Consider the following 24,619-nt stretch of genomic DNA (forward strand, 5'->3'; position numbering starts at 1 on the left):
CCCCAGCCATGTGCTTGTCTAATCTCCTTTTAAATACCTCCAAGTTAGGAGAAAGCACCACCTCCCTTGGAAGCCTATTCCATATTTTGGCAACCCTCACCATACAGAATTTCTTCCCAAATTCCAATCTAAATCTGCTCTCCTTAAGTTTATGGCCATTGTTTCTAGTAACCCCGAGGGGTGCCCTGGTAAACAGAGTATCCTGTATTCCCTGCTGACCCCTCCTGATGAGTCTGTAGACAGCCACAAGATCACCTCTCAGCCTTCTTTTGCGGAGGCTGAAGAGATTCAGGTCCCTCAATCTGTCTTCATAGGATCTTACCTGCAGGCCCTCAGCCATTCGAGTAGCCCTCCTCTGAACCCTTTCCAGGTTATCCACATCCCTCTTGAAGTGCAGCACCCAAACCTGGATGCAGTACTCCAGCTGCGGCCTCACCAATGCCGCATAGAGGGGAAGTATAATCTCCCTAGACCTGCTTGTGCATAGTAAAATGCACGTGTATATGAACCCACACTGTCAAACTACAATTATTTTAAGCACACTACATTCAACAGAAACAACTGACATGCTTTATTTGACTACTCCAGACAATCTGAGATATTTGCTGTGAACCATCTGATGCACCAATGGCATACATCAACAGCTGAATGCACATGAATGTCTCTTGATTAAATCAGAGAAAACTGACAATTTTTTTTCCCCGTAGCAATTTTCTTGAACCCACACAGTACTACCTCCTTACTTCTGTCAAGTCCCTAAAGAGCATGGAAACTTTCTAGCTGAGAATGGTACATTTAACTTTAATGTACCACCAGAGAATAGTCTACTTTTCCTACGGCTATAAGCATTGGTTTATTTCACTATAGAAATCAAAAGTCTAAAATTCCTAAATTATGCTTGAATGCAAACCAAATACCTTAGGAGTTCTTCTTTTCTGTGCTTACCTTTAAAAATGTTTTTGACACAACTGAGAAATTTTAGGAATCTGATCTATGGTGTTTTGTAGGCATTGTATTTCCTGCACTTACTTTTCAAGATCTCCGCATTATAATGTGCTGCAGCAAATTTTATTGAATCATCTGTTCTTGTGTCGAAGTTGGAGTGTTCCCTGTTGTGTTGCCAGCCCCCTTTCCTCAACTGACATTTGAACATTTTCCAGTATTCTGGGTAAAGCACTGTCATGAGTTCATCCACACTGGATACAGATCGCAACTGTTCTTCCAGGTCTTTGTTTGCATAAGCCTGTTAAAGAAACATGAACATTTAATTACTTTCTGCGTTACAAAAATTAGGCTTGTAAATTAGCTTGAAGAACCGCTAAAATTTCATAAAACAAAGTTTTGCCCTAAAAACGTTCTTGGAAAAAACAAAACACAAAAAGAAACAATTCTACAGTGATGTAGTTCACAATGTCTGAGGGTATGTTTACATGTCTCTGAGGGTGGGGGAGGGGAGGCTTTAATTAAAGCACTCCTGAGAGCTGCTCTAATTAAAGTGCCAGCAACGCCTTGTGCATCAGCATCCCTGCACTTCAAAATGGCGGCGGGGGCACTAACTAAAGCTCGTGGAACAAGCTTTAGTTAAAGCACCTCTGCCGCCATTTTGAGGCACAGGGATGCTAATACATGATACGTGGAGGCTGGTTCGATTCATTGAGTCTGCTCCAACATGCTGAAATTACAGCATGTCAGAACAGCCTCCCAGCACATCTGCAGACACCCTGACACTGCAATCGCTACAGGTTTCCCTCACTTTATGCAGGTTCTGTATGTGCGAATTAGCTCTTATGCGATGACCCTTTTTATAACAAAAATTCATTATATGCAAAGTAAATTCACTCTTATGCGATTGGTGCGGTGGAAGCCCAGAGTTAGCTGCTTTGTGCAGTGCATTGTGGGAGTGACATGCACCAAAATATAGTCTCCTTTGTGGATCTATGCTCCTCACTCGTTGTCTGCGACACGTGTTTCTGTAGTTGCCGTCCCCATTATGGCTTCTTAACATCCTGCTAACTTCTCTTCTACCCCTTTCCCTAGTCCATCAATGAAGTGCAAGAGAACTTCACTAACACTGAAGACAAAACTAGAGATTTTGAACCGTGCAGAAGCTGGTGAGGGGCCCTCTGCACTTGGTTGTGCTTGTGTGCACTGTCTGCTATTGGTGAGTACTAAAATTGTCTTGTAAAAGTTGCAGAAATGGGTCTGGGGGTCAGTACACTCGAGGTCTTAGAATGTATCCCTATTTGTTACATTGTAAAGTTGGTTTCCTGTACACAAATTCAAGTTATGCACCACTTTTCAGGAATTCATATACCACATAAAGTGAAGGAAACCTGTATCTCAATAATGACCACATCAATAATACTTATATAAGCAACAGTTCAAGATAAGTGTTGTTCACGTGAGAAAGGGATTGCAGGATAGTCTGTAGGCAGTGCAATTTGCAGGCTGGGGCTGTAGCAAAACTCCCAGTTTTTCTTTTTTTTTTTATTTTGAAATACATTCTCTCCCCTTCCCCAACCATTTCTGACTTTTGCTCTCCCTCTCTATTCCCTAGATAAGTATAAGTGAGCTAAGACATAGGATAAGCTTCAGGATTTTATTTTGGTAGCAAGTTGTATTTATTTTGTTTTTTCTCCTTCTTTATATTGTATAATTATTATGTTTATATGGATTTTTACTGTTCTATATTACTGTTTTATTGGTACTATATGATTTAGGCCTATATATGTAAGTTAGCATAAGTCATGTCAAGTTTCCATTTTGTTTGTCAAATCTCCATCTTGTCCCCATGCCCTGTTGTGTAAACCTATGACTCATACCTACCCCTCCTATGTAACTTGGTTTGTGAATGAATGGGGATGCATGAGGGTGCTTGAGAGACAATGGCAGTAGGTCTAAAAATAGCTCCTTCTGAATGACTGAACCATCAACACCAGTACCTGGACCAACGACCCAGCCATTGGAACCACCCTCAGCATTCAAGAAACAAAAGATGAGGCAACCCACCATTGTGCCAGGCTGGACATGCTCAGTATGAACATCTGGAGCCCTCTGGAACAGGACTGACCTAACCTGGACAGGCCCTCCCACAGAAGAACAGAGGTAGTTTGCCCCATAAAAAGGGGTAGTGAAGACTGACTCCTTGGGATGCCCTCTCCATCTGGACGAGCACCATGCCACACAACCTATCCACTCAGAGGCTCTGCCGGCAACCCCACTCTGGACAAATACCCCTTTCCAGCCTGAATAGGTAGCTATCACCCCCACCCTCTTTTCAACCAAGGACTTGGACTCTGCTTCTCCTCCCTACCCGGACTCCACCCCTTCCACTGAGTCTCTTTCTCCTGCTGCCATTGAGAGTGTGTGTATGTGTGTGTGTGTGAACCAATAACTTCATGGGGCTGTGTAGTGTATTGTCTGTTTAATAAACCTGTTATTTTGAATCCCCAAGTTGGGTTTTTGTCCGTTTTCTGACTGTTTCCTCCTTGCCACCACTTATCTGACCCCCCAAACTCCCAGCTGTCTGCCTCAGTTCCTGGCTGTCTTCTCCTTACCACCGGGCTTTTTCCCTTGCACCAGTGACCTCGAGTAACCCTGGGGCCACTTGACCTTAAGTAACCCCAAGCCTCAGTTCCTCAACCCAGCTTCTCTCTAGTCTACCCAGTTTCAGCAACTTTCACTCCTTACACTTTCTCTCTCACCTTAACCTTCCCTCAGGTATCCCAAGTATCCTAGGGGTATCCTAGGGAAGTGGTCCTCGCTCCTACCTTGGGTAAATTCAAAAAGAGGTTGGATGAACACCTGTCTGGGATCGTGTGATCCCAGCATGTGCTCTGGCCAGTGGCGGGGGTGGGGGGGTTTAGATTAGATGATCTATTTAGGTCCCTTCTGACCCTTAACTACTATGAAACTATGAAGTACCCCAAACACACACACATACATACTGTACCAAGTTAGGAACGCACCTGTGTGTATGTGTAGGTGGGTGGTATGTGTGTGAACTGGTGCATACATACACACACACACACACCCGCCCACCCATATATATGTGTGTGTGTCATCGTATGCTTGATATATGAATTAGTGATCTGTGTGTGTGTGTATGTATGGAGTGTGTGGGTATTGACAACTGATTGTTGTCTAATTTTTGGTGTGTATGTGCTGAATTGGTTATAGGTATGCATGTGCCTAGGCTGATTTGGATGTGTATGTGCCTGAGTTGGTAGTGTGCATGTGTGTGCACCTAACTGATTTGTGTGTTTGTATTTGTGCAATTGTGTCACACCCCCTTGTCTAACAGTGCAATATGGAGATCCTGATAGGCCTGACCCCACAGGGCAACATGGATACTCCATTTGCATTCTGGACACTCAAGCAATTTGTAAATTTGGCCAGTGGAGAACTCCAGGCTCTCCTGGCCAATTTGTAAATAAAATTTACATTGGTTCAAACAAAAATTTAAGAGATATTTTGAAGATATTCAGCTGGTCTAATACCATTAAACATTAAAAAGGACGGGATCAGATAAAATTTACAACATTTTCTTAAAATTTCAAGAGAACAAAACAAAAATGTTGAAAATGAGTGAGAAGAAAAATCACAAAAAAATCTGGAAATTATTTTCTGTAATTCTGTACATCCTTAAGCACCAATCTTGCAAGCACTCACTATAGACCTTTAAGCATGGATTGTTAAAGGTAGATAATTTAACCAAAGCCAGGCATTTAAATTACTTTAACAGTTTGGGCCTTAAAGCTTATTTCTCATGAGTAGGTCAGTTGAAACCAGTTGGACCCCACATATTAACAAGCAATATGCTTGGTAAATATGTTGTTGTAGGAACAGCCCTAGATATTGTAATTCTGTTTGATGAACACCAATTTCTCTCACTCCAAACACAAATGTAATAATATTTTTGTTTACATTCTTGTGTATGGTAAATCGTAGCTTTCACTACAAACTCCAAGTAGGTAGCTTGATTTCGCGAGCCTGAAGAATAGCTTGAGTGGGAGACTATGACACGCTTTCATTGTTCCCCTCCTTGTTGCATGATGTGGGATAAGCTGGGGAAGTTTTGCTACATTTGTATCATTCCAACCTTGTTCCCATTAACACATACAGCTGCTGCCCTTCTGACACTCCCCTTTTGAAACAGCTCCAAATGTGTGTGTATCCTTACCCATAGGCCCCTTTTTACATGTTACACTTTAGGTGTGATTAACCAGTTAATCACATCTTAAGTTGTGACCCAGTCACACAATCAGATCATGGTGTGATAAAACAAGGAATAAGCCACAAAGTTATTCCCTAAAAAATGTGAAACAACTTTGTGGCTTGTTCTTACTGCACCGTTAATTGAATATATGGCTGATACATTTAATGAGCAGTGGGCACTGGTCAGAGTTCTCTGCTTGGTGTCTTTCCTTGGTAACCTAGTTATTAAACTGTAGCCTTCACTCCTTCCTGTTCTGTCATTTGTTGTCTCAAGAAACCATTGGTGTGCATCTCATGGTCTCCCTAGTTATTAAGGGGAGCTAATGGGGCTAGATATGCTGTTACAGAACAATAAATAGTCCTTTCTGACTGCTGAAAACAGCTGACCTTTTTAATGAACAGTCGACAATGAGAGATTGCTCTCCTGTGTGGTAACAGTTAATATAGAACCCATCATCATCATATATTTATATTTGGGTTATTTTTCCCCAGTGTGCATCACTTGGCACTTATCAATTCTGAATTTAATTTGCATCTCCAACCAAAGGTTTGATCACTGTACATTCTCCTCCACATTTTGATATCTCCCCTCAAGAAGCTACCGACACTATGGGAATGAAGCACAGAAACAAAGGATGCCTTAAGGCCCCTGCATCCAAGAGTAGCCAGTGTAGCCCCCAAAACATTTACTTTATCAATCTCACTTCCACATCCATGATTCCTTATCTACTTGCAGTTTCAAGATTCACTTCTGCAACTGAATTTCTCCTGAGATTGCAGCCCCTCTTATAAGTATTGCAAGAGCCCATTTGGGGTTGTAATCCCTAGTTCGGGAATCACTGGTATAAACCTAGTTATTTCCAGAGGGTATGTCCAAATGAGTGTGACCGTCTGGTATGTGGCATCATAGACCCATCTGTGGTGCCACACACTGCACATGCAGGCATTCCCCACACTGTTACTCCACAGTGCATGGGGTTTCCACCCCCCCCCAGAAGATCCTGGGGTCAAAGAAACCCAAGAGAAAAAAAATAGGGGTGGTGTTCATGGCAGCTGTGTACACTGCCCAAAACTGGAGCCTGGTCAGCTGGAGCCACACTGTCTGCTGGCCAGACTTTCTGCTGCAGGAGCGCCATGGTTGCAGCTCCTGGAGGGCCCCAGAACCCCAGGTAAACCTGCTGGTGCCTGGACAGGACAGCTGGTCCCAGCCTCCCCTCCCGGGTAACCTGTCTTGTGCCACTGCTACTTGTTCCCGGGGAAACACAAATTCTCACTCATCTGCATGTGCCCATAGTGTTTATTTATAAGTAATGCTTCTGTACCTATAAATATACAAACATAGTCATCAAGTTCAGACAAGTATGTCCCTGCCAAGCAATTTCAGTCCTGGGATAACAGGCGTATAATATGTAGCCCTGAGCATGTCTACATGTGCTATTAGCATGCAATAGACTCTGGTGCGTATCATGGGAGTTTATTGCTCCTGGGCACACCATTTGAATATGTACCTGGGACTGCAGCACATTGAGCCAGGACAAAGCAGCCCCAGCTAACAGAATGCCTGGGGAGCCAGCCTGTCATCCCAGGGCTGCTCTGACCCAGCTCAATGTGCTGTGGAGGGGCTGGCTAGGACACAAGGGTGCTACTGTGCCCCAGCCAGCCCTGTCAGCATCTACATCTGTGTTGCTGCACATGAAAAATCTCTGCAGCAGGGTAGTACTTGTATTTACAAGTACTATTCTGCTGCAGAGTTTATTAGTTTCCCTGTGGCCTAATAAAGCTGCATGTGTAGATGCTAGGATGTTTACTGAGGAGGTAATTAGGCAACTCCGCAGTAAATATCTCATGTAGACATGCCCTGTGAATCCAACACCTGAGGGGTAGGAGTTTACTCCATTACCCCGTCCTCCTCCTGTATCTAGAGCAGGGATGGGCAAAATATGACCCATGGGCTGGATCTGGCCTGCCAGGCCATTCTATACAGACCATGGGCCCCCTAAAAAATTTAGAAAATTAATATTTATCTGTCCCTAGCCACCTGTCAAAGATGACAAGAGACAGTGGCAGTAGGACCCGGGGGAAGCCACAGCAACAGGACCCTGCAACAGCAAGGCCCACCTGGCCCCGCCTCCAGCTATCCCCTGCATAGCAGAGGATTTTGGCCTGGGACAATGGAGCCAGTCATGCCTCCCTGCGCCAGAGTGGGAAATTCAGGTAAGAAGTGGGAGGCAGGGAAGGCCCACGGGCAAATTGCCCCAGTCCTTGGGGCCGGGCTGGCTCCTGCTGAGTTCAGCAGTCCAGCCACACAACTGGGAGCCACGCAGTGCAGAGCAGCCAACAAGTGGGCAGGAAAGCGGGGAAAGCGGCAGGGGTGGGTGTGGCCCTTGTGCTCCCACCCGGCCGTTGCTGTGCTCCCACATGCCTGCTCGCTCCCAGTCCCCCCTGCCCTAGCCCCACAGTACAGGCAGGGACCAGAGCATGCAGGCCCGACCCTGCACACCCCGCATTCACCCGTTTGGGTTGAGCAGCGGCAGCATGGGACAAACTGCTGCTCAGTGTGGGGGGAAAATGGCCCCTCTCCCTCCCACTGCCGGTGCTTCCTGGTGCAGCCACTTGGAGCCTACATGGGGCTGTCCTGCGTCTCCACTGCATCACTACCACCTCTGGGCTGCCCCACAGACAGAGAAGACAGGGTATCCCAACATGGGCTCTGAGCAGCTGCACTAAGAAGCACCTGCAGCGGGAGGGGGGGGAGGCCACTTCTCCCCTGTGCTGAGCAGCAGTTTGTCCCGGGCTGCTCTTGGTAAGCCTGGGCCCCAGCGCCAGCTCTGGGTTGGGGCTCGGCAGCAGCAGCAGTGGCAGCAGCAGCTGGGCAGAAACTGCTTCTCAGCGTGGGGGGAAAGTGGCCCCTCCCCCTCGCCGCTGCCAGGCAGTTTTTGGTGTGGCTGCCTGGAGCCTGCACTGCGCTAGGCTGCAGTGCGGCTCCTTCACCACCACCTCTGGGCTGCCCAGTGCGGCAGCAGTGACAGTGGGGAGCAGTTGCAGGGCAGCTCACAGGTGGCAGTGAAGGAGCTGCCACACAGTCTAGCGCAGCACGGGCTCCAGGCAGCTGCAGCAAAACTGCTTGGCAGTGGTGAGAGGCCTCTTTTCCCGGCACCGAGCAGAAGTTTCTGCCCAGCTGCTGCTGCTGCTCAGCCCTGATGGGAAACCCAGAGTCAGCATGGAGCGTGCAGAGTTGCAACTGCGTGCACTGGTCCCCACTGCAGGTAGCTGGATGGTGCATAGTGGGTGCAGGCCACGCTGAGGCTGTGCGCTGTTGGTGGTGGTGGGGAGGTGCCACAAGGCACTTGGGCTCTGGGCTGTTGCGGGACGAGGGCTGACCAGCTCAGGGGGGCACATGCACACCCCACATACTTTCAAACCCTACAGCCACACCCTCCCCCACACACATTCACACACCCCACAAATACCGTACACACACACATTCCCACAAACCCTCCATAGCCACCCACCCACAGCTCCCCACAAACCCCAAACTCACCCACCCATACCCCTGACATTCCTGCACACCCCACACACTATACAAGAGTAATACTGCATTTTGAGCTATTATGTAAGCACTTCTAAATATACAGCACAAATACGCACAAATCAGGACAAAAATCTGTTTTTAATTCAATTAAAATATATTATTATGGGTGTTTGATTTTTAGGATATAATTTGTTTTTTCCCCGTTCTAAAACGGCAAACCCTCTTTCCCAAAGGAGTACTTCTGGGGGCAAGGGGAAGGACTTCTGGTGGCAAAGGTCAGAGGTTAGTAGTGGGACATCCGGTCCCAAGATGGCGACCAGGGGGAGGGGCACCTGTCAAGGGGTGGGGCTACCCATGCACTCCTCACCAGCTTGCCAAAATTTGGTAAGTGGCCCTCTGTCTGAAATAATTGCCTGCCCCTGGTCTACAGGGAGACTAGGTTTCTTAGTGGAATGGGTAAACTATGTGCCTCTACACGTTGAACAGGATATCCCGAAGAAAGATATCTATGCATATGTATATTTTTTGGTAAGCAGAACATACAAATCTGCTGGGAAAAACATGGCCTGGCCTCTGAGTATAGTAAAGAAAGTTATCCTAGTATACTATTATTAGAGTATTTTATTTCAAATCCCTCTGACTCTGGGTTTATACTTGCCTTGGTTATAATTGGGTAATTACAATCATCACAAAATGACAATTTTTATTCTTAAGAATCATTATTTTATTTAAATAAGGAGCATGCTTGCCTTAAAAGAGGGTGTGTTTCAAGCCAATTTTATAAGTATGATATAGGGAACCTACTCAGTCACTACAGTGCTTCTGTTCTTTTCAGCCTTCTTTTAGGAAAGGAAGAAACAAGGGTGAACAATATGCTATACTTAGTACTGGGACCAGTGTTGTAAGTATTTTAAAGAGCAAGAGAAAGATGTGGTCATGTAGACGTTTCTTGGTAGTATGTTTACTAACAACAGATGCAATTGTGTAGCTGTTTATAGTTTACTGTTAAAATGCAACTTTAATTAGATTGTTATGCCAGAAATCAAACCTCTACAACAGCTAAATTGGCACTACTGTTGATTTGTACACAACTAAATCTTAATTTCTGCTTAATTAAAAGGAGCATTCCAAGTATATTTTTAAAACAGTAGGGGCAGAATTCTATTTCACCTAGTGGATGACCAAAGTGGAGCTTGCAACTAGCTCCTGAGTTACCCAACTAAAGGGTAGAAGTGATTCTGTTATCGTTATCTCCCCTGGATATGGAAGTGCCTCAGTTATAGCTAACAGTCCTTCAGAATTGCCCTCTAAAAAGGGAGGAGGAGGGGAACAGAAATGTTATTACACTGTAGTTGGGTAACTCAGACTTGGTCACAAACTGCAGTTTGGCTGTCTACTGGCTGAATTTGAATTCTGCTGTATTTGCAAAGAGTCTTGAACTACAATATATATAGCCAGCTATGTGGTAGGATCGATTGTTCAGTATCTAAAAAATAACCACTCTGTTCAAGACCAATATATTTGACATTTAAAAGAATCTGCATATTCTGATCAAGTAATTATGGTTTTTTTTAATTCTCCCGTGGCATAATTGCTTTACATTAGATTTTACATCTGCTTTTAGTGTAGTATGTACAAGAAAGCAGCAAAGAAAAACAAAGCTGGAATGTCCTCAGATCATCTAGTTCATTCCCCAGCTCACGGCTAGCTCATTCTTGTTTAAAACATCCTAAGTAAGTGGTCAACAAACATACACTTAAAACTTCCAATGACAGAAATACCATAATCTCTCTAAGTAATCTGGTCCAAGTACTTTGCCACCCTCTTAATTAAGAAGTTCTTCCTAATATCCAATCCAAATGTCCTTTTTCACAATTTAAGACTATTACTTCTTGTCCTGTTCCTGGTGGACAAAAGGTTAGTTTATTGCCATCCTTTTTATAACAACCCTATTTGCATCTGAAGACTTAACAAATCCCCCTGCTGTTTTCTGATCTCCAGACTAAACATTCCAAGCCCTGCCAACCTTTCCCTGTATGTCATGTTTTCTAGACCTCTATTCATATTTTTTACTCTCAATCTTAGTATTGTGTAGTAGGCCAGTGAAAGAATCTGTCCTTTGGTAGGTCCTCCTTCCAAAACTGCAACCAATTCCTATCCAATGATTGCACAATGGCTGGCTGAGGACATTGGGGAAAGTCCATTAAAAATCTTTCTTAGTTTTTAACTAAGAAAGTAGTTTATCTTGATGAAAATCAACATCATAATATCTGTTCAGAAAATCACAGCATAAAAAGTACAAAGAGAGATGGCATTAATTAATGAATGGAACTCTTATTTTTCAACAGTGTTACTTGAGGTCAGTATAACTTTTGGAAATGATTAAAGTTTGGATATGCAATCACTCACGCCCTGCTAGTTATTCCCAAAGCAGTCTTAGATGAAATCTTAAATTCCGAATGCAATCATAATACTAAAGATAACAACTGTTTAGTAATAAGCTGTTTAGCTAATAGCAACTCTACAATATTTAAGACCAAAGGGTGTCTTCTGATAAACGTGGCTTCAAGGGGAGTCACTACAATACACTAGAGGATAGAATCTGCTTTTTTTGTTTAAGTCAAATTCTGGGCTCCATACTCCACTTGACAGGGAAGAACAGAACCTGTACCTGAAGAAAGGAAGAATTATTTGTCTACATCATGCTCTGCTTTAGCTGTTCTTTACATAAATCAGTGATCTGGGTCCCAAGAAATATTTAGTGGACTTCCGCAATGTCCTCAGGCCAGCCTTTGGTAGAACTGCACTATCACGCTGTCTAGGCATGGATCATGTTTAGGAATAAAAGCTTCACAGTTTCTTTCACAGGAGAACCTCAGCACTACAAGCCTAGGGATAGAAGTTACACATAAACTAGTTTAAGTGATCAGAAACTGCTTTAAACCTGTAACAAAAGTTCAGTGCACATAACCCAGTTTCAAAATGTCTGAAACTGGTATTAGATACGTCTGATACTATATCCAATCAGGTTTAACTGATTTAGGTCAAACAGGTTTATGAAACTTCTGTCCCAGACCCCTTCCTGATTCAAGTTAAATCACAGTCCCTAGCTTCCAAGCATGCTTTACAGCCCTGGGCTGGGCTGTTCTGTTTGTTCCAGAGAGAAAGGTTTGCCCCACCCCTCTGCTCCCTAGCTGAAGTAGTGAGGGCTGGCTCACTGCTGCCTCCCTTCCTGCAGACAAATCCAGGAAGGGGGGTTAAACTCACCTTCCCCCAAGGACAGAGGTGCCCTGCCCTGCTGGCTTACTTAGTGCTGCAACTGTAGACTACAAAACCCAGAAGCACCTGGAAGCAGGAAGAGAAAGTGAAGAGCAACCCTGAAGAATCCTGCTGCTATAATCGTGGACTGCAAATCCTAGAGACCTAAGGGGCAGCAGAAAGAGGAAGCAAACACACAGCCCATGTTGGCTATGTTCCAGAGATCCATGATCTAACGCCTCCTGGCATCTGGCTTGAGCCACTGCAGGTATATGGCTGCATTTCCTAAATCAAAAGTGAATGTCTGTTCATTTGCTTATTGGTTCAAACTTTGTAGCTTAGACTAACCTGCAAAAACGGAATCAATTCAGCCTCAAAAACTGAATCAATTCAGGACTTTGACTGTCTGTACTTAGCCCAACTGACCCTGTGGAGCCAAGTAACAATGCAAAAGAATAATGAGAAGCAAATTCCACAGGATGAATCTTGCTTCCTCTCTTCTACAGTCAGTCCTCGACTTAGAACGCTTCAAGTTACAAACAACAGCATTTACGACATTTATAAGTTGATATCCTGACATCAGGTTCAACTTCACAATGTTTGATCCAATGCCACGCCATGACAGCAAACAAGTTCACTGCATCACCCATCTCCCTGGAGAACATCTGTCCAAACTTCCTTGGACACTTTTTAAAAAAAAGCAGACATGGCTCCAAAAAACCTACAGCCAAGACTCCTGAGAAGACTCCAGCCAAGAACCCTTTAAAAAAAGTCCAGTCAAGAGCCCTTAAAAAAGTCCAGCAGTCACATCAAAAAAGTCCTTCCAAATCAATATGATCATTATTTACAATATAAATACATTAATGTAGCTATATTACTCATCTATAATGGACTGATTACAAAATTCTGGGTTATTTTTGGTGAAAATCGGGTATCTGGCCTTGGTTCAGGAACCAATCCCTCATTTATAACATTGTTCCTATGGGAAAATAGGTTCTGAGTTATGACATTTCGACTTAAGACGTGATTTTCAGGAACCAATTGTGTCATAAGTCCAAGGGCTGCCTGTATATGGTTTATTCCTAAGCAGGTAAAAAATACTGTCTTCAGAATGTTAAGGGACAAATCCAGTCCTTCCAAATAAAATAAACGGGCTTAGCAGACAAAGTATTCCTCATGATTATTTTCAGGGATATGATATTTGCAATCTTATCATTCAGTGATATTGTGAAACAGGTAAGTATTACAGCTTTACTTTCTTATTCTACAGTTGTGAAACGATTCAAATTTAGAATTATTTAATAAATCATTTTTGTGATATAGCATTCCAAGTCTATAGTGTGTTTGTTATTTTGTAAAATTTTACTTTGCAAGGAAATCATCATTAGGAAGGTTAAAAACCTCTGAACAAAGTGATTTCTATAATAAAATAATCGATTTTCATGCATTATATTTATTTTCTTTCATGTGCCAGTGATGTCCTTCTTTATTAATACCAAAGGTCAGAATACTTAATATTTGGCAGAGATTGTAGCATAGATTGTAGCATAACTTGCCATAACATCATTTAATGTATCTGCTGTGATTATAGTTGATTGTAGTGATTATAGTTGTCATCACATTTGATTTCAAGGATTTTGTTGACAATACTTTATTGGAAAATCCTGCCTATAAAATCCTCCACTTTAACATATCTCAGCTATCAGCATTCTAGTATATTAAAAATCAACTAATTAAATTGGCATGTCAAAACAATCATAAATAGTGTGCCAATACGTAAACATTTTACCATATATAATCTACCGCTGTAGGATAAATATATTTCAGCAATAGAGTGTTAGTAATTGTGGCAATGGAAAAAATATATATTCTAACTGAAGAGATATTTGAACTGCATATTAGAGAAAAAAATTAATTTTGCTATATCCAAGTTATAGCCAAATGAAATACTGTAGCTCTGGCTCTAATATCATATATATTGGTTTGTCACGAATATATTTTAATTGGATTTCCAAAATTACAAATATTTTATTAGTATTAAATATTTCTTCAGCAACAATTCTGCATAGTTCTTTACAGAACTTTAAGTATAATAAAACATAATTCTGCTCTCTTGTTCACTTAAGTGAGTAATAATACCAAGTTGACTGGATGAAATAAACAATAATAAAACTGAGATGGTGAGAGCTTACAATGCAGGGTGAAATACAGTAAATGAAACAGAATATAAAAGGGTAAAGGAATAAAAATAAATAAGATGATATATATTGAATCATGAGGCATATAAATTTAAAGTTTCAATATTTTTAAAACTGAAAATAAGGTAGATCAAAAGGAAATGAATAGAAATGAACAGACACTGAAGAGAAAAGGTTAAAGGTGAAAAGCAAAGCAAAACAGGAGAGTTTGAGGATATATTTAAGGAAGGAGACACAAGATATGACATACAGAGAAGGATTTCATGTCAGATACAAGGTGAACGGAACTAAAACAGGCCCATAAAAGTGTTATTTTAAAATAATAAACACATATTCTTTGATCATAAAGAATAATAAATTAATTAAAGGAAATGGATCATTTACAAGAAGCTAACCCTGTGCTTAAGTTAAATAACTTCTCTGTATGGTTTCTGGATATAAGTTTTTATCTGAAGACTTAGGAAGAATTTGAGCTAGTTAGGAAGTGAAATTTCTAGTTCACAGGAAATTCCAGAATGTTAAAATTTCTTTTAGCCAGACAAGGTTCTTTGGGTAAATATGACATACTTTATTATACAAATTCAAATAGTTGGAAAAATTATTCTTTGCAAGCTTTTGGGTATAAATAACCTTCGTCAGGCTGAGAAAATATCTGCAGTTGGTGTGTGCTCTTTCTGGATGAAATGAATAGTAAAGAAGCCAGAGGCTGAGATGCCTGCAAGAAAGCCAGTCAGTGAAGATGTAAACTGAGGAGTCAGTGGAGATGTCAATTTACATCTTCACTGGCTGGCTTTCTTGCAGCCTCCCCTACCCCACCTGGGACGATTGGCCCTGCACCAATGTGAATGGGCATGCAAAGCAACAAAAAACAATGGCACAAATTTGTGCCGTTGCTATTTTTGCTGCGGCAACTGCAAGCCCCTGTGTGTGGGGATGTGCCCTCTGACTCCAGGCAGGGCTTGCCTTTAAAAATGAAAAATGATCATTTACTATGAACGGGTAATAAAGAAGTCTTAATAAAACAGAAAAGAGTATTATTGTTGTATTTGGCTTTCTTCAGAATGCTCATCATCGGTTTATCATCTTGAGACAAATTATACTCTCATTCACATCAAGGTAAATCTTGTATAAGCTTACTGAAGTCATACTGAGTTAGCTTTTTATTCACAGCGAGTCAAATGACAGCTGAATCTGGACTCTTACATCCAATGCTGCAGTCCAAGAGTTTAACCAAAACTAAATTTAGCTAAGCTTATTCAGCTGATATTTAAAATGCACCTTTGAAAAAGGTATATGCGTGCCTACCTTCTGTTTATTAAAAGCCGACAGAAATCTTTTATCTAAACAGTAGTTACTAATAACTTTATGTTGTAGTAGTGTTAGAGTGTTGTTGTAGCTGTGATAGTTCAGGAAAGGTGTGAGGGGCAAGACTTCTTTTGTGATATCTTTTATTGGCCCAACTCTATACTAGAGTGTCATCTCGTTCTCTTCATCATCCACACTATTTAAATGAAGAACTTGTCTCAAATTATACAATAGGAGGAAACAAGAGATATTACTAAAGAACACCTTAATACTGGATGTTAAGATCAAATCGCTGTCAGAAAATTATATTGTAAACATATCCCATATCCATGTATATAGTAAGTGAAACTGGAAAAGAGAAACAATTTAGCTTTTTTTCAGTGTCAGGCTCACAATAGCCATCTTTGCCTTCTCTTTCCAAAACAACAGTTCTACCTAAGACCTTTGAAAGCATCAGGAGCTGGGCAAACAACTATTCACCAAAGCGCCCCGGGGAAAACCAAGAGCAACTCCTAAGTTTTCAGACTGGATATAAGGGAAAACTTCTTCATGGTTTGTGTGACCAGACTCTGGAATAGACTCCCAGTGGGGGTGGTGCAGGCACCCACCCTGGAGATCTTCAGAAGGAGACTGGATGCACACCTTGCTGGGGTTATTTGACCACAGCAGTCTTTCCTGTCCAGACCAGGGGGCTGGACCCAATGATCCCATGAGGTCCCTTCCTACCCTAAACTTCTGTGAATCTGGGAAAGTCACTCATACCAAAACCAATGGATTTACACAAAAAGTTTTGTTTTGTTTTGTTTGTAAGTACATTTTGTGGTAGTACTGCTGTTTCCCCCCCTTTGAAATATTGATAAAGTTAAACAAAATCCCTGGGATTAGGACAATTTTTGCTGGTAATATTTTCTGCTTAGATGATTTGTTACTAGATCCACAAAGGAACACAGGCCGTATCTAGAAGGCTGGGAACAGACACTGTCCTGGGACCAGTTGTGCCTGTGTTTTCCCAGTGCCTATGATTCAGTGATGCAATCCAGGAACAATAGTTCAGACACTTCATAATGTCTCACGATAAACTGTTAGCACCTGTTATCCCACAAACTTTTTTAGGGTTGGGCCCCTGGCCAATGTGACATCTGCTCGTAGCCTAAGATAAACTTACCACACCTGCAGAATGCATTAAAGTATGGCGTGCTGCTCAGGTGGGGCGCCCCCTGCCCTGTCTGTGGGGCTAAATAGCACAGGAGCAGCCAAACTGGCATTAACACGCTGCAGTGCTAGTTATCCCTCCCAAAAGGTGAGGTAGACACAGCTACACCACTTCCAGTTTAGAGGGAAGTCTGCCTGGCACAGAACAGTGCACTTGAGGCCACTGTTGCTAGGCATGGTAAATTTGCTATTTTCATACACCTTCCTGGGACTCAAATATAGATAGTCAATAGCTAACAAAGATTAGGAATGAAAATGAATCACAACTGAAGAAGGTGGTTGGCAGAGTAGAAACTGGAGCCTGACTGCGCAGTCTGTGTATATGATCTTAAAAATTAGGAGTAAGTTAATACGTAACATTTCCTTTTACTGCTTTGAATACACACCATTTTTCAATACTGGGCAAGATTAGAAAGATTTTTTTAGTTTCTTTAGGACAGTTAGAAATATCTCACTAGGTTCAGCATGCAACTGTAAACTAGCATACATTTATATAAATTATAGTTTTTCAGTCTTAAAGGAATTTCCTTCATTTTATCATTATTGGCACCTACCAAATCCTAAAAGCAAATATGGAGATCATTTTATTATATTGATTATTAAAATGGTGAAAACAGGATTACTGGTTATCATCACTTAGCTAAATACAACAGAAGGAACTAAATTTCTTCATATTCTGTCAGTGTTCTTTGGAATGAATTGTAGGCTAAGGGATAATTTGATTCCAGTTGGAATGCCTGCTCACTTTTGGATATTGTCTGAACAGAGACCACATACAATGCGAAGAGATACCAGACTGCAATTAGTAAAACTATAGATAAGGGTTCTGGTCATGTAAGAGAAGATGGATTACAACTGGACAATCACTGCATTTTGTGGGTCACTCTCAAGATCTGAAATACTGGTTATAATCCACAGTCAGTCATGGTAATAAGAAAAAAAATTATGTGAGCTAGCACAACAGTTATATTAAAAAGTTGTACGTTCTGTAAATTTATTCTTGAAATGTCTCTAACACTACTCTAAAAACCCTCATTGTGATTTAATTTGAAATACTGTATAGAAATATTCTACTTTAAATAAAATAAAAACTCTACTTACTGTATAACTATTTCTACACTTCTGAAACTGAAGAAAATTTACAGAAGATGGGGGAGAACCCGAACAGTGTCTATCATAAAAAATACTCAATTCTGGATTTAGACAGCCTTTTGTTTTATACTTTCTTCATTTGTTTTTCTGCTTGAGACAATGTTTTAATGACGGAAGTTATTATATAAACATATCTCACTTCTTATCACTGTTGATAATGTTCCTCACATTGCTAAGCAACCTTCCTTTCTGTCAAGTAATTTAGAGTTGCTGGTTAAAACTCTGAGCAAATAGAAGCAATTCAAAGTCTAAATATTTAGCAACAGGTCACAGAAATTACTTGAACTAATAATTTGAAACAGCTCTTGGAGTAGTAAAAAAAACAGCTCTTGGAGTAGTAAAAAAACCCAACACAACCACAACCACTCATTTTTATAGTCCATGAAATGGGAACAACTGTTTCAAGGCAAATATTGAACTTTAATCCTAAACAAATGTCTGAATGTAATAGGACATGAATTCTACACTATTAAACAACCCTTCCACAGTTTACATATCTGAAGAGTAATATTAATTAGAAGACCACCTACCTTGTCTCACTGCCTATCCTAACAAATATTTCAATTGTAAACATAATACACCAATAGAAAAAAAAAATTGCATAAAAAGCCAGAGAATAGATTAAGGGGTTACGTACAATCCAGTCACTTAATTAGTAAAGCAATTGCCTCAAACCATCTAGGCATTGTTTTCCACAAAAACAGCTGAGAATGGAAATAAAGATTTAAAAAACTTGAGGATTTTTATTCAAAATTTCCTAAGCATTCCAGCAAAAACTGATTATTTTTCGTTGATACAAAGGCCTAAAATTGAGTCTACTTACCAAAAATCTTTTAAAAAAAATCTGTTTTGTTAAGCAACACACCAGATTGTATAATAAAACATAAATATAACATTATAACTAAGCCATTACATCTGAATCTCAAAATTCCATGAAGAAACAGAATACTAAAAAAACCCTTTATTTGTGGTGTCAAAGGTTGGGATGTTACTCAAATATTTATACAAAGTCCTAGTTCAAAGAAGTTTAAAATAAAAAGATAATTTGAACTATCTTGAAAACCTGGCCTGTAGCAGTCACAGAGAAGAGAGTACCAGTCATCCTTGTTCATTTTGAAGCAGTGTCCAATTTTCCTCGATTTGAAAACCCTCCTTAATAGATCTGACCCAAAATAAATTGTTACGAATCTTTGAATCTCCTTTGTCTTTGTAACTTCATTATCTGTTGAAAAGAAATTAAACCAAAAACAAAGATAACGATTTATACAGTGACCCTACAATATTTTTTGATATTGAAAAAAAAGTCAGCAAAGTACATTGATCCAATCTTCATTCAAAACCTAGGCTAAAGATAAAGACGAGATAAGGACTAGACAAAAGTGATGAATACAAAGCCAGGAATAATACAAAACTAAAACAGAGAGGAAAAAACAATCAAGAAAAGTATCAGGTTTTCCATATGGAATAAAGCATTATGAAGAGAAGTTTTATTTCCAAGTCTCAGCCCATGAACCAGATGTGGCCTGCAGCACTGGGTCATTTGGACCATGGGGCTCACTCTGGGTCCAGATATTTGGTGGTGTGGGAGCAGTGCTAGATGGGGCACCCAATCTCAATGCACAGGGCTGGGTGAAAGCGATACCGGGCCCAGGGCCCCAATTCCAGTGTGGGGGTCCAGGAGGGGGCAATGCTGGGCTCTTGGGATCCAATTATGGCATGTGCAGGGCCAAGGGGCCAGCACAGAAACCACAGGACCCAAGCCCGGCTCATGGGGGTGGGAGGGAGCAGTGCCCAATCCCAGAGGACCCAATCCCAGAGCACAGGGGGTGGGAGAGAGTAAAAATCTTGGTGCACAGGGCAGGAAGGCAGTGTCACCCCCACTCCCCCACCCCGGGCCAAGTCCAACCCACAGACCAACCCCATGCCACCCATTTGGCTCATAGGGCGAAAAGGTTAAGTAATGATGCTGTAAGATGTATATTAGAAATGAAAAGAGGAAAAGCCTATTAAAGTGTAAATAACTGCATTAAATTGTATTCTCTGAGTCTGATCAGGGACCTAAATTCATAAATTTGGAATGTATTTTTTCCCAAGTCAGATTTACAAGAAGTATATTGGGTTGTTGGAGTGACCAGCTTGATTCTGTTCTAGGATCATCCAAGCATATTTCACCTAGCTTATTTACTACCACTGTAGTGACAAGATGCTGGCAGCGCCCTTATCTTCCTTCCTCCTTACTTGTGTTATCTTGCAGGGTTTCTATAGGGTGTTTCATAGTTGTGGTATGTGACAGCAAATGAAGCAGGCATCAGTGCAGACACTTCTAGATGAACAATTGTCTACAAATATAGGGGACTATATGTGATGACCTAGAAGGCTCCTTCCTGCCCCAAAATTCCTACATACCAATACTTTCCAACATAAAATGTTTCATATGCTGTTTAGAGGGAAATGCTAAACACCTGACATTTTGTTCAGATTCTAGATGGAAAAAAAATTTCAAAATGCTAAAAGGAAAGCAACCATTTGTTGAACTTAATACAATTATTTATTTCTGTACATGTATCTAGTACGTTGCTTATCGAGACCTATGATTATACTGTCACTTTCTATCATAAGTTCCTATCTGGACAGAAGATTTGAACAGAAATAATGCTGCTCTCATTCCAGTAGTAGTCTCATTCTTTTCCAAAAAGGTAACATTTAAAGCATAATCTACTTTATTATTCCTAAATATATGACCAACAGTGCAGAGAACTGACAAAAATATACAAAGCCATGATTCTTAATCACAGCTTGTTACATGTATGACATACCTCTTTTATGAAAACTGGTTAAGAAAACACAATTTTGAAATTATTCATACCAGTTGTCATTACACTTTTTCATTCAGTTACCTGGAATGCTGTTTCTCAGGATGGGAGAGATCCCACAGTCCCACATGCTAGCTTGTTATAATAACATCCATCCTCTTTATTCTCTATTCTAATCTATGCAGTGTCTATTAAAATGTTGCTAAGCACCATTTAAGTGGTTCTCAGCCTTTTGAGACTCAAGGTACCCCTGCATAAACTCAAGGCACCCCGTAGAAAATAATCAGCTCTCAACTTTCACTTTTTTTGATTGCAGAAAAATAATAAAATAGCTTTTTGGTTGCAAAGAAATCAGAAAGAACACATCTATGGATTTCTATATTTACCTTTGAATCTTGTTTGCAAACCTAATAGTTCTAACATTGCGGCACCCCACAGCAGCCTTGAAATTATCTCAAGGCACCGCAGGGTACTGGGACACCCTGGTTGAAATCACCGATTTAAATGAATGTACACGCAGGCTGTTTACATGTAATTAATTATAAGCATAATTAAAAGCACAGTTAAGGCCAGGCTGAAAGCCTTGGCTTAATTACTTTACTGTATGTTCCTTGCTCACTCAAATCTTTTGCTAACTTCAAAGGAATCTTTATTTGGTGAGCCTTACAGGATTTTAAATGTTGCACTTATACATGATAGTACATAGGATCTCCAACACAGCCCTAAACACGGTGTTAAACCTTCTAGCATTTTATCTCAAAAACAGCCTTATACCAACTAAAATTCTCTCTGTATCACATATGCATACTAGATTTTCTTCTGTTCCTTCATCTACACTGTACAACTGTTTAGAATATATTTGACCAGTAACTATTTTTTCCTCCACTTCTGGCTCTTAGTGTTAGCAAACATCTTGCTTGCAATTATTTTTATAAGTTAGAATATTTTTGGCTAGCATGCAATCTCTAGTCATCCCTTTGTATTTCACCTTCTACTCAGAGCAGTCTGGCAACTTCTAGATGCTTTAGCTTATACTAGCAGGGATACCCCACAATACCCTTGATCATTTATATCCCAGACCCCTTTGGTCTGGTCCACCATGTTTCATAATTTACTTTCTGTTCATTCTACTACTTTCTACACAATGGCTTCTGTGAACCTTCCTAAATTTATTCCTACACATGAATGCTGATCAGATGCCCTTTCTATAAGCACAATTCAGTGCCTTCTATTAATCAATATGCAAACGCTATAGCTGAAATTAAATATGTGCTATTGTTCATCATTAGACTGATGACTATAGCTTTCTAGGAAAGGTATTTTTGGCTTAACTCCTTGTTTCCTTTGTTCCACATCTTCATTATCTCTGTTATTGTGGACCTTTTTTGTCTCTAAAATGGAATGCTTTCCCAGCTCATTTTATAACTCAAACGCTTTTTCTAAGTTCTAAGTAAAGCCTCATAAATGGATGAATTTTGATTTCTAAAATATCATGCAAGTGAAATAGTCCATATGGCTTATACTATATGCATATGGCAACATTTATCTAAATCCACCTTCTGATTACGTCACAATAGGCCTGGACCTTGTATACCTAAACCTCTTAACACTAAGAAAATATGTATTTTTAAAATGTGCTGTCTGGGAACTCTGGATTTTCTTACGGTCTTTTCTACATAGGACACAGGCCATCAAAGTTATGATGCATAAACCAGATCTGTAACAACACACAGAAGTGAAAGTGTGATAACCTTGCATGTGGATGCTCTCAATCAGGAACAAGTATTTTTGGATTGATGTAGCTTAATCCAATGAGTTACAAAGCCATTTTGCTCCTAACTGACAGCATCTACATGGAAAAAAATTACTTTCACTTGTTTGTACTGTCTTTGTAGTCAGGCTGATTCACTATAACTTTCCATTGAGATTTCAGATAGATATGGCTTGCATGATCCTCCTTATGTAGAGAACAAGCCGAAATGTAGACCAATAGATTGCTTGCTCACCAATATCCAAAATAATTTTTCCTGTTGGGTGAAATAGAAAGGCATTATCCATTGAACTAGTTCATAATACAAACATAACTTTTTCTTAGTGAAGGTAGTTCAAACAAAATGCCAGAATTATAACCAGATGGCCTGGCAAAGAGCCAAACATTAACTATCCCTGATATAGGAAAATTATTTTTATACAACTTTCACACACTCCCAATTCCTTTGCATCTCTCATCCTCTCCCAGCTCTTCAATGCCTCCACTCAAGGAATATTATGAATATCTTTTAAATTATGGTAAGAAACCACTTTGATATGAATTTAAATGAAAGTAATAGAAAGCTATACAAGTATGCAGGCTTGATAACCTATTTCCACAAGTGAAAAATGGACAGTTTTAAAAATATTTTTTATTTATTATTGCTAAATTATCCAGATTAGTGAGCAATGTATAATTTATTCACACAATCTAGCACTTGAATAAAAATCTAAATAAAGTTGTTTTTCAGCCATAAAATGCCTTATATCCAGGGTGCCAAATGTATGACTGAAGGCCAGATCTGGCCTGTGGGGCTGCTCTATCTGGCCCAGTGGGCTACCAGAAAGGGGAGGGGGGGGAGGCTGGCCTTCCATAGAATCCATCCTACAAGGAGCCCTGTAGTTCAGATCTGACCTGGGGCACAAGGTGAGTGTGACACCTCTGCCTTACATAATAATTAAAAAACTTAGTTCATCATTTTATGACTTACTACTAAAGCCTTACTTGTATAATGTGATCCACTAGCTCACATCTCATTGTCCATATTACTTAACCCAATGTTAACTCTTCAGATGAAGGTAACTTGCTAAAATAATCCATCTGTTGACTTATGGTCTTCATTATAACAGTTAATACTTCATTATAACAGTTAATACTGAAAGATTTTTTTAAATAACTATGGCAAAAGATTAACATCTACCACTTTTTAAAAATATTTTGAGGTCATGAAAACTATTACATTTTCTTAAGAGGTTCTTTTCAAATGAGTTTTCACATTTTTACATATTCTTGATAAGTATTCAAGAAATATCATACACATTTGACAATAATACAATAGTAAGTAAAGGCATACCTATAGCTGCTTCGGTCTCTCCACAGTATGCATATCTCAGCAAGCTATAATGTCTACATTACCTATGCAGTATTCTGCTAATTTGTTTGTTTTGGCAGCCTGTGTGAGCAAATCTGACTGAACACTTTCCATGTCAGCACTTCAGGGAAACAGGGCAGTTTTCAAACAGTTATCAAAGACACCAGTAATAGTCTACAAGAGAATGGAAATGATCACTTATTCTCAATGCCTGGAGCTTAAATGAGACAACATGATAAAGTCCACTACTGAAAAAGGGCTTGTACTGATTATATATTATACGATAATGTAAACAAATATATGGACTTAGACAATAGTTCAAAGTGGATTTTTGGTTATAAATACTGTGAACTAGGGAAACTATCAGTGATAATCCTTGACACACTGGTCCAATCTACCTCACTGTGTCATCAAAACTAAGACATTTGTATAATGGATTTACTGTAATATTTTATATGACCCTGCCTTAGCATATATAACTAGTGAACTGCCTGTCAAGACTGATGGGGGGGCAGGGATGGGAAGCTTGCATGTGGCAGCACCAGCCACCACCCACTGCCCCATGCTGCCGCTGCTCCGCATCCAGCCGTGCACCACCCCACTCCCACATTCGGCTGCATGCCACCCCCTCATGTCTAGCCCTGCGCCACCCCCTGCTCCGCATCTGGCTCTGCTCTACCCCTCCTCCCCCCCACTCTGCATCTGCCTAGCCTGCTCAGCTGGAGCCATACCCCTCCTGTCATTCTTATAGATTCATAGATGTTAGGGTTGGAAGGGACCTCAATAGATCATCGAGTCCGACCCCCTGCA

General features: G+C 40.6%; 1 protein-coding gene across 3 annotated transcripts in view; it reads right to left on the bottom strand.

Annotated features, from left to right (window-relative positions):
- VEGFC (vascular endothelial growth factor C) overlaps nucleotides 1-24,619 on the bottom strand; it is a 134,117-nt gene that overhangs the window by 37,030 nt on the left and 72,468 nt on the right. For 2 of the 3 annotated variants that reach the window (XM_006028183.3, XM_006028182.3), the window contains exon 2: nucleotides 1,030-1,243. In XM_006028183.3, the coding sequence (XP_006028245.1) occupies nucleotides 1,030-1,243 (214 nt within the window). Of the gene's footprint in view, nucleotides 1-1,029; nucleotides 1,244-18,937; nucleotides 18,992-24,619 lie in introns of those variants that run through there. The other variant, XM_025209549.1, reaches the window with a different exon arrangement.

This window comes from Alligator sinensis, unplaced genomic scaffold (genome assembly GCF_000455745.1).
Source record: "Alligator sinensis unplaced genomic scaffold, ASM45574v1 scaffold614_1, whole genome shotgun sequence".
NCBI lineage: Eukaryota > Metazoa > Chordata > Crocodylia > Alligatoridae > Alligator > Alligator sinensis.